The sequence below is a fragment of the Linepithema humile genome, chromosome 5 (genome assembly GCF_040581485.1).
Source record: "Linepithema humile isolate Giens D197 chromosome 5, Lhum_UNIL_v1.0, whole genome shotgun sequence".
Lineage (NCBI taxonomy): Eukaryota > Metazoa > Arthropoda > Insecta > Hymenoptera > Formicidae > Linepithema > Linepithema humile.
In genome coordinates this window covers 25,991,881-26,004,126 of record NC_090132.1, presented here as the reverse complement: position 1 = coordinate 26,004,126, position 12,246 = coordinate 25,991,881, and the positions used below count along the sequence as shown (strand labels likewise).

At 31.1% G+C, this 12,246-nt stretch overlaps 1 protein-coding gene across 3 annotated transcripts in view; it reads left to right on the top strand.

Annotated features, from left to right (window-relative positions):
* LOC105672034 (serine-rich adhesin for platelets-like) overlaps positions 1-12,246 on the top strand; it is a 35,836-nt gene that overhangs the window by 2,077 nt on the left and 21,513 nt on the right. For 2 of the 3 annotated variants that reach the window (XM_067355183.1, XM_067355181.1), the window contains exons 3-4: positions 233-1,311; positions 3,722-3,809. In XM_067355183.1, coding sequence (XP_067211284.1) covers positions 3,723-3,809 — 87 coding nt within the window. In that variant the 5' untranslated portion in view covers positions 233-1,311; position 3,722. The remainder of the gene's footprint in view (positions 1-232; positions 1,312-3,721; positions 3,810-12,246) is intronic. The other variant, XM_067355182.1, reaches the window with a different exon arrangement.

Sequence of the window (12,246 nt, the reverse complement as noted above, 5' to 3'; positions counted from 1 at the left end):
ACAATTAATATCAACTAAAATTATTTTATAGAATAAATCAGAATCTGTTTAAAAATGTTTTTGAAATTAGATTTTAACACGATTTTCATAACAAATGCGATAAATTTAAATAAATAACTTGAATTGGTTTGTGCAGGAAAAGTTATATTCCGAAAGTGTTGATGTTGACCTTCCTTTGTATCGTTTGATCTTACCGTGACTGAGATTCTTTTTCTTTAATTTGTGGTTTCAGATTTGTTGTCTTTCACTTTTTACCTGCGCCAGAATCGTTCCATGATAAACCCATGCCTTTGGAAGTTAATACGATTCGAAAAAATAACTCAAGGTCTCTTCGGCATAAAATGTCTTACTTGGTGTACAAAGAATCAACTTCGATCTACGAGTTTTTATTTAAAATCTTACTTATTATTTAAAATATTCTATATATTTGTCTATAATTGATAATGATTATAGCTGCAATATGGATATGTAGGAACAGATCCAACAGATTCATATCAGCGTAATTGAATAGCAGAACAGAATATCATAATCATAACAATAGTCTTCTGAATCTATTAAATCTAATTTAATGCTGTCCGCAGTAACAGCGTACTACGTTTTCGGGGCGAGATATCATTATTGAAGAGTATTATTCATTCACTTTCGTAGAGCGATCGTTGTTTTAATTATTTATTATTTTTTACGTTGGCGATAGTAACGGCAGCGATCGTGATAGCGATGGCAATGGTGATAGGCAGTGGCAGCGGCGACGACGGCGGTGGTAACGACGATGGTGGTGGTGGTGGCGACGGTGGCGATGGTGGTGATCGCGTGGTGGTGGTCCTACATTCGGGCGAAAGGGAAAATGCTTGGTCGAATGCTTTTTTTTTTCTTCCTCGTTGGCGAGCGGGATTTTTGACACGACCGATGTTCGATCGACTTGCATTTGTCTCGGAGCATTCTATCGATCGTCGTCGGCAGCGAACGCGCGAAAAATTGGCGCGTCCGAAGATGCGTCACGTGCATCGTCTTACCTGATCGACCAGTCGTTTCGACAACACCTGTATTCTGTGATTGATTTGATCGTTTTTTTTTTTAGTGCCGCGAATTTCTCCCCGCCGCCGATTCGACAAAATTTCTATCGAAAAAGTGCTTGTTTCTCGCTGTTTTTGAAATAAACAATACTTAATAAAGATTCACTTGTTACTTCAGTTTGCTAAAGTTTCTCCGTTTAATCCGTTATTGGAGAAAGTATTACGGATTACCGGGACAAATTGTGCTGTGGTGACTTGAAATGAGACATAGGATTAGACACGACTGAGCAGCTGCAAGGTGAGCGTAGCTGAAATCGAAATTGCGTGATCAAAAATTTTGCATCTCGAACTTACGCGCGTCAATAAACGATTCGACTTAAAAAGAATTTTAAGATAATTTATAAATTATTTAATGAATGATTATTTCTAATTAATCACACAAATGAGACGCTAATTGGGGGATTCACACTTATGTGTGAAAGTATATCTCCATTTATTTTTTTGCTACTGTATGATTATAACACAACTTGTGATACAGTAATTATGATAATTTGTCATTGTTATATATTTCTCGTGGACCGCAAAACGTGGCCCAGAAACGTACAGCATTAACGGACCACGCTCGGAATTAACTGACCGTTCTTCGTCGATATAACTCGGCAGACCACTTTCACGTGCGCAAACTGCCAGACGTACGACCTCCGTTTCTTATGTAAAACTCGGGCACCCGTGTAATCATAAGCAAGCGAGTGTTCAATCGTCGAAAACTTTTCATTTCCGTCGAATCTGTCTTGATCGTAATTTCAATATTTGATCGTAGTTTCGTTCAGTAGCATCTCGAGTCGTATGATTGATTTGTATGATATAACAGATCATACTTAAACGATTTCGGGGGAATTAGCTCGTGCTATAATTATTTTAATTACTTATTTTATACTTGCAAAGTACACCATAAAAAATGAGGCTAACTGCATCGTTTATCTTTCATAACTCGTATTATACTTTTTTTCGTTGAATATTGCATATTACACATTAATATGTTGTATATTACTATGTCAACAGCATAATTTTTAAATTGTTGCATACAGTTTTGTATTTTATTGATCAGATAATCTATATAATAAATAATTTTATTCTTTTATTATTTTTTTAAAAATATTGAAAAAGGATACAGAATACATATATATATATAATATATTAATAATATGTAATATTCTTAAATATTTTTATGTATATATTTTGATTTTTTAAATATTTTTTACTCCATAAAATTACAGATAGATTTATATTTCAAATTCTGTCGCAAATTATGATTGTTTAAAGCTGACTTTGAATAATACAAAGCACCTTCTAATCTTTTTTCAGTATCTTTTAGATGTCTTCTACATATTCCTGACTCTCGAAAATTTTTATTATTTATTTATCAATAAACATAAAACAGTTAATAAGTATAATTAATTGCTACTCTGAGTTTTGCGCGTTACAGAATAGCATACCGATATAATATCAGCGGTCGCGTAACCCACGAAAAGAATTTACTTTCTATCGACGCGTAACTGTACGAATAGATGAAATTAAGACTGGCACTTTGGTTACGAAATGCTATCATTTGACCTCATATATGCATATAAAGTTATCACTTCTTTGCATTTTTGAACGACATTATTATGTGCGAATATTTGTTCTCGTAACACAGTTTAATTTATAACGTAAAACAGATGTTTGCGAAAAATTTACATTACTCGTTTCGATGATGGCAAATCTTAAGTAGATAGATAGAGTTATAAACCGCATAACGTCCGCATTTGCTATGCATTACTGTTGAATGGAATGGAGCAAATGAATCGTTAAACATCACGATTCGGAATAGTGATAATTCGCGTACGATCGTCGATCCTTTCTCGATATCGATCTTCCCCTCTTCACGACGCTTTCATTCATCCATGCGCGTAATAGAAGCGTCTTACGAACAAATACTTATTACAATATTTATTGTGAAATCTTGATAATTTTTTTTCCGTTGCTTAATAATATCTTAAGATAATTAAAAAATTGAAGATATTAATTAATATTAATTTTTATATTGTGCTCTATATTTTTGTAACGAAGAGATTCATTATTATATTGATTACATATTTTGTAATGAATAAGTTTTTTCTCACGGTGACGAATTAAACATAACGATTTTTTAAATTTCTTTATCAAAATTATCGTACAAAGTTTTACATCAGAACTGGGTAAACCAGAATACTTGTAACAAGAGCAACATTGCCGTGTAACTCTGAAAATGAGCAGCGTAACCGATAGAGACTAACAAGCGGCAAGAGTAAAAGTAAATTTGAGCAGTGCAGGCAATGCTTGCGTTTAGTTTGTATGTATATGTGTATGCGCATATATTAACTGAACCAAGTACACTCGGTGTGCACATTGGAAAGCACTCATTCCGTATAACAAATATTAAGTTGCCGTTGTAAAATTGAACTCATACTAAAATTTGATATTAAAAAAAAATGAAAATACAAGTAATAATATGGTGATGATATTTACAACCGTATTATGGCTCTGGAATCTATAAATCTTTTTATATCTACAAAAAATTGTTATTAAAAGAACATATCAATGCGTGTTGCAATTTTAAATATTATATATTTATCTTAATCCACATTTCTTAATAGTTTTATTGAGAGAGATTGTTTAATATTTTTCAGGATGACAAGGACGTTTTCTTTGAGTTTGATAGTGGCATTGCTGCTGATTTTCGCTGTTACTGAAGCCACTCGTGGACAAACTGATCAGGTAACGTGTTGTCATGACAGATTATAATTTACATAAGCAATAATATAGAATTAGAGTTACTATCCATCTTTTTAATTTATTTATATAATAATATGATACATTATTGAGATTAAAAAATCTTTTTAGTCAAAGCTATTTACAAAATGTAGAAGAATTATTTATGTCTGTGCATTTATAAATTGAAAAGAAATGGACAGTGATTCTGAATCATTCTGTGTCGATACATAAACTTCGACGCTTTTTATTACGTTGTGACGCAATTACAATGCAAACAAAATAAGAAACACAAATTAGAAAAGTATATATTAAAGCGTAATTTTTGATCAAAGAACGCGCAATGTGCATTTGAAAATCTATAAGCTCGGTTTTTCACGCGTTTTGTGTCAAGGATGCGTTCTTAACGTTGCAGTTTACGACACTGTAACGTGCTGATTTTCTTTCCTTTTTTTTTTCTTTTTTTTTGCGAAGGCCGTCGACCCAGCGGAACGAGTCGATTCGTATTATTCAACTAAATCGCACAGGTGAAGTTGCACGCAGTGCATAATACTCAGTAATTAGAGATCGAGAAAGGAAGCAGTTCCTTATGATGATTACTTCTATAACGAAGGAAAAGAAAATCTTTGTGTCACGAAGGATTCACAATAATGACATTTTTTTATTTGATTAAATTCAATCGCACGTTGCTGATGTCGGCTCCACTGTTTGTTCTGCACAGAGCATTTCAGAAAACATTTTAATGACAGATTCTGTGATTAATCTATAAAGGATGTTTAATCAATTTTAATTAAAAGATGAAATCAATAATTTCCAAGTTATACGCGACGCAAAATGGCAGGTTTCTCGTAAATAAAATCTTTGAGCGATTAAATAATAATTCCATTATTTGTTTAAATTTGATTAAAATTTCTTTTTTTCAAAACTAAAATAAAATTTTAGTAAAGTTAGTCAAATATTAACAGTACATAAATTACAAAAATAATTACCATATCAAAAATAATTTCTCTTCAAACTTGCTTTTGATGATTTATAATTTGCGACAGATTTTGAAATAGAAATTTATAATATTATATAATAAAAAATATTTATGTGTGAAAATTTGGAGTACACATATATAAAATATATATTACTGATATATATTTTATATTTACACATGTGTATGCTAATTTTTCCATACACAATGTTTTTTATATTATATAATATATAAAATTATAAATAAAATTCTGTCTCAAATTTTGTTGCAAATTATAGATCGTTCAAAATGGGTTAAAACAATATATAAAATCAGCTACATTTATTTCGCAAAACTGTACGATGACAATTGTCACAACTACATATGTTGATTAATTATAATATAATTCATGAATTCAACGAATATGAAAGTACAAATAAAAATCGCATAAAAGTGAAACTAGAAATATACTCTGCAATTTGTTAACGCGTTGAGACACTTGTTTTTCCTTTCGATCGCGCACGGATGTCCAGATTTCAACTATTCGTTTTGCATTTGCCTATAATAATGCGATTGCCGAGAAGATCTCGGACGCTTTCGCTAACTCTTTCACCGTAAGGTTGTTGAAACGAGTTCTGACATATAAAAATAATCATCTTATGTGCTTTTTTATTAAAGAATTTATTAAAGCTTGCAAGAATTTAAACTCATGTATATTTTCTGATCGTGTAGAAAAAAGCCTGTGCACAGAAAGATCAAGAATATTAACTGACACATATATTGGAAATTGTTAGTAAAATAATGCATAGTTGTGAAATTTTTCCAACATTTCAAGAACTACATTATTATTTTCGTACATTAATATAGTTCTTATTAAGTAATTTAAGAAAACGTAAAAAATAATTATTGTTTAACGTTTTTGAGAATTCAAATACATATATCGACTGCTGTAATAATTTTCAGATAATAAATTTTGAAAATTAATATGTAAAATTCTAGTTTTTTTGTGAATGTATCTTATTTTATATGCAATACTTCTCAATGTTTTTTCAAACTTGAGGATACAAAAAAACAGTCATTTGAGCATAGTTACTCGAACACCATAGCAAAAGGAAATTGTGATCTGTGCGATTATTTTTCAAATGAGGTCAAGTTTGATTCGTAAGAATTAATGAACGCAATTTTATGTTATTAAGTATATTTAACCAATAGTTTTTCAAAAACAATAATTAATTTTTTTAAACGTTATATTGGCTAAATGCTATGGTCAAATATAGAAAAGCGATCAAGTATGGTCCAATATTTTTTGAGTAATTTCGAATTTCACCTATCGAATCATACATATTGATGAATATAATACAACATTGATATTCCTTTTACTGAGATTAAAAAGTTAAAATTACGAAAGTTGTGAAAGTTGCGAAATGTCAAATTCATTTCCGCATATTTTACAAGTTTGCCGTTTTGCATATTTTAATCGAGAGAGATGTGCACAGTGCGTTTTTAAAAAGAATTAAATATAAAACTCTGAAATCAAGAAGGATTTTTGCTGTTTGTAATATGCTATTTAATTATTCTATTTGGACATAAGTATACATTTTTTTATTTAATGAATAAATTTAATGAATTCTGCGGATTAGCGTATTAACTATCATTATTGATCATCAATTATCATTAGTTATCTATCAATGAACATATAGGTGCCTCAATACATAATGCAATGGATTTTCAAGTAAATGTAGTGATTCGACATGCATGAACTTCTTGCTTATTTCTTCATGTTGAGTTTTATATAACGATTTCTATGTTAGGAGCGCTCGTAGGCTTGTGCTACATAAATGTAGCGATGGATGTAGATCATGAAAATTTATGGAAAAATTTAAAAAAAATTTATTACAGCGCATAACGCAACGATATTGATGCGATTATATAATCAACAAGAAGGACACATCGATTAAGAATTGACATAAATATTTCTGTTTACGAAAATTTGCACATTATCTTGCAGCTTCCAATCTCTTATTTCTTGCATTATCATCATTAACTACAATTATAATTTCTATGTTTATCGAACGCACAAACATTTCGCGCACTAATGTGGGTATCGAATCGGTCCAACAGATACAATACAGAGTATGCATAAATGAAGTGAGAGGATAAGAAGAAAAAAAGAGATCGCAAGAGTTCGCGTGGACCACGCCTAGTCGCGCGCCGTTCGCTTTTAGCGAACGATATATACCGCGTGATCAAAAATATTTTCTTTATGCTTCACTCTGCTTTGCGATCTCGGCAAAATATTTTTTTACAATACCTATTCACTAGATCGCACTCTATGTTTATGTAGAAATCAATACAAATTCGGGAGAGGATTATGTTGTCGATATATCTGCTCGTTAGATTCTAGATTGAACTAGTTTGCATTAGTATACGCAATTGCCAACGCGCGTATCCCTTTAACAAATACAAGCGCAAGATTGATGCATAGCTATTTTACTGTGCACTAACGATTATAATCCAACAGAAACAAGAACGAGATGTTCGATTTAATGATACGTGTTAGGCAAAGCCATCTACGTTGCTCATTCTAGGACAGTTTTTATATATCGTATGAGTGAACGGTTCTTTATAAAATATTGCGACGTCCGTCGACTTCTTTCATTTCGTCATAATAACGGATAATTTGTGTAACATTATGAAGATTTCTTGATTTGTAAATCATCTCAACGGAAATCGGTACACGGTTCAAGGCAGACGCCTCTTACTGATCTGCAACGATCTGCAATGCCCACTGTTAATCTTAAAAGAATTCAGTTTAATGGGTCGCTTCTGAATTATGCAGTATTGGTAAACAGTTATAGATATGCTCCGAATAATTACGCTAAGTAACATTCTTTGCATATTTGTCGTTACTCGATATAAGCTCCTGTCCATCCGAATCCGATGCGAACAACTCTTCTATTCATCTAAAACTTTATTATTTGTTATAATTAAAAGGGGATAAAAAAATATAAACATGCCGAATTGCACGCATCAAACTTCATATGCGAGCGAATATAAATTATTGACAAAAGGCAGTAATTTTTGCAAAATTTATTTCTTAATCTATTATCTCGACGCGGAGTGCTAAAGCTTTTGATTGAATGTGCTAATTGAAAAAATCTCTAAGTAAACATAAATAAAAAATCTCACGAGGTTTACCCTCGTGCGTCTTGTTAACAAGCTGTTGCTGCGAGGCCTTTAATTAGAAACGCATGTTGTGCAATATGCCCTAGTAAAACGGCGCGATCTGTATCTCTGGCAAACGTCGTAATATATAATACATACGTCAGGACAAGACGTCAATTCCCTTTGCCGATGAAATACATACTTCATAATTTGTAATCAACATCCCGCTCCGTCCTCGTCCTAATCTCGAACGTTCATGTACATATTGCGTATCATGCTGAATAGCGCGTATGGCTTGATGATATTTTATTGCGTGTACGGATACACACGCGCCGATAAGTGTGCTCGCAGACGGATGTAGCACATTGCACAAGTGCGATCTAAGTCGAGTTTTCCATCGGAGAAAGCGCTTCTTCTGCATCGCTTATTTCAGTGATCTTCCTGATTCATTCGTTACATCTTAAGTTCCTTATTTTTATATATATTCAACAAACAACTTTTTTGGAACGTTACATGCCAGGAATATCATGTTTGCTGTGAAAGAGTTGTTATACGCGTTGTTATACGCGTTATATTATGATAATTAATTCAGAATACAAAGAGAAAAAAAGACGTAAATAATTGCACTCTTGAAAATTAATTGTCTCTAAGGAATAAAGTAAAACACGTGTAAAATTTTGGTAGAATAAATATTTTAATAAAATTCTTTATTAATTATTGAAAATTAGAAATAATTTTTATCGTAATAATATTAAAAAAACAGCAACTAAAGTATTGTAGTGTATCATAAAATTAAACAATATTCTATTTTATTTAAATTATATAATAATTAACATTTTTGATATGAATTATTATTCGAGGGAAGCTTCTGGTGATAATATATCGTACTTTGCAGACACTAAACTGATTGTTAATAACGACCCACTTACATAGAATGTCTGGGAGTCCGCAGTCAATCGTAACATAAGATAATTACAATAGTAAAATCATTTTCTCAGTCATTTTAGCGTTTGTAACATTCTAGCATTTGTAACAAGGGATGATAAGTGATTCTTCACTTGTGAGAACAAGCGTTTATTGTTCTCCGTTGAATCAACTACTTGAGAAATAACGCAAGGAGAAATAAATTCCACTTGTTGAGAAGCGAAAAATACTTCCTTATTGTTTAATGACCAAGAATCAAAATTATATTCAAAATATATAAATGTAAAATTTGTGCAAGTTAATGAACATCTTACTTAGGAATTTTTATTCTTTTTTTTTTACAAATAATTTGCTCTAACGTGAAACGAAAAATGAAAAATATTTATCGTAGTTCCATCTAAGTTTTTACAATTTCTTTTTAATGCTTGTGCAATGTAATTCTCGCAATGCGTTGCACGCGAAATTATGAGCTCAACTTTAACCTGCTGTAATAAGATCCAATTTTTATTTCGCGACGCTACGACTTATTACAAAACGTTTCGATACGGAACTTTAAATTGTAGAAAGTATAATCAAGTAAAATGATGGCAAAAAGCAATAATTGGCAGCTAATTAAATGTCAATAAGTTTAGATGTTTCGTAGCAATTGGCATACGATACATTTCGTTTTATTTATATCATAACAAATTTGTTGGAATTATATGACTGTTTTTTTCCTCTTGCAAAAAACTTTTACGCATAAAATTGTTTATGTTATACAACACACACATTTTACTGAAATAAATTATTATGCAATGTACCTTATGTCTTTCCGAAAATAATAATCACATTTAATGTTAATGTTTTACATTTCGATTACTTAAAAAAATTTGCTAAACCGCGCAACCAGCTGTTATATTAAAAGGAATTTTATAATTCTTTATTTAATTTTTTAAATATAAAACTATTCAAAAAATAGAATATATTGAGCAAGCCGTAAATACTTTCACTACATAAATTATTGTCAAAACTACAATAAAATCTCACCAAATTAAGCAAATTTCTCGAATGAAATATTTCGATGAATGTCATCTTTCAAAAGATTGATATTGCAAAAAATGTACTTTCTCCTTTTGTGACCTTACCGAGTTGTTTCCGGATTTCATAAATGAATGCATAAAATCGGGGTTAATTTTTAAACCTATTAAAATCAAGATGCATAAATTGATTTCACTACATAAATTCAAGTATATGATAATTCATTCAAAATGGCAAAAGCCGGAATTATTTTTGTTATATATGCACAAATATCTTTCAGCTGTCATTCGATTTCTCTCATTAACTAGAAATGTTACTTTATATTGCAATATTGAAAGTCTTTAGTCACATCAAGGATTATTGTAGAGTGATTCAATCGACATTCGTCCGCCAGGTGTAGGAAACTTTTTAAAGTACATCGCAAACATAGTCGCTAGTTTTCTATATTATTATAGTATTTCAAGTTTGATTTGTATTCCTATCTTTTATCACATTATTCAAATGGTAAAAAAAAATTCTTTACTTATTTATTTATGCTTAAATATTAAGATTCTTCTAAACAGGAGAAATCATAAATATATTCGCATGTTTCTTACACACAATGCACAAAAGATGATGAAAGTACGAGAGAAAGTGACAATTTTAAAATAAACTCTTAAATTACTTTAGTTGAGCCCGATGACGAGACCACACCCTCCAAACTGGCTCATTCGAACCAGTTTTTTTTTAGGTCACGCCTGTTAATGTACACTCACATCTTATATACATTACATATAAGATAATGATTTGCAAAGAAACCTTGAAAGTTTTCTGCAGTAATTTGCAGACATAAAATGTCTTCCATTTTTCTTATTTTAAAATTTTCAACGTTCTTTTATTTGCCTCAATTGTAATTAAATATATTATTAAAACTTTGTATCATTATTTACTGATTAATTTACTGATTAATAGTTTAATTACTTATACAGATTTCATCACACTTGAATTACATAAAATAACATGTAATAAAAAGAACTAAATCATAAATCGTAAGTGGAAAATAAATTACAAATGAATAAAAATGATTGCGTCATGAATAACAACTTTGCCAAGTAATTCTGAAACTTTCGCAAGAAGTGATGTAGACTATTTTACGAGCTGACCTTAATTAATAATTGGATTAAATATAATATTATCGATTCCAATTCTATCAAGCTCCGAGGCAAGGACAATGTGCCCGGATGTAGACGAACCTTTTGATTCGACGATGTAGAATCAAGAAGCAGTCTACCTTCAGAGAGCGAAGCAAGCCTCTCACTTTGTCCAAAGAACTTTTCCAATATCCAATAATTTACACGGTGTTACAAGTCGTATTGATTTCGTAATAGCGTCAAGCGGCATTTAGAATCATATTTTTGCACAAGTATCATTAACTAAATTACAATGATTCGACTTTCTTTCACTCTCAATTACATTACTTTCTTTTGCACTATTTTACATAGGTTGTTCCGGAATCCTTCCCCCCCTCCCCTCCCGCCGCTTGCCGTCACTCTTTTTCGTAACAATTTCCTCCAACAATATGTAACACATTTCCTTAACGATTCGATTCCGGAATATGTGATTGCACGCTCCACATTAACATATTTTAATATTTATATTTTATTTTATTTTTCAATAATATCTATCTTATTATTTTGCAATTGTTCTTTTAATTTTGCTTCCCGAGTTACTCAATCGGCTCAAGCAAATAGATTTGGTAACGCGATCTTATCTCTTATATCATTTGAAGTATTAAATCTGTATATTGCTTTGAAGACACATTGTTCTCCAATTTTCCTCATCTTGATTACACGTAAGTTCAATTAAGCAGGTAGCTCACGGTAGTTTTTAGCGGTATGCCTTACGCAGCAACGCGGCGTGACGTTATACACTGACTTTTACTTTCATCGATTGTACGGCCACTAAATGTAGACTTAAGGTTTAGACAGATCGTAAACGAAACTAGAACGCATATTCGCAAAAGCCACAAACCGCGTAAGGTTACAAGTTGTTTTCCCGAAGGAATGCTATTTCATAATACGGACATGAGATATATGTAGATTTTTCATTCATGTTGATAAAGAATTTTCTTGAAGTCGAGCAGTCGTTAAATCGTACAAAGAAGTCTCGAATATCCGCAAGTGAGAAAATAATAATAAATTTTTCCCTTGGAAAATTACTCAACATTTATCAAATAAATAAACAAAATGTTTAATAATATATTTTCCAACATTAAAAACATGCTTCTCACGTGTATATTTTATATTTTGAATATTCAGGCAATATAATGGATCAAGATTTCGAATTAGTGTTAGAATTAGTTCTGCTATTAAAGATTACAGATATTAAAGACTACAGATTTAC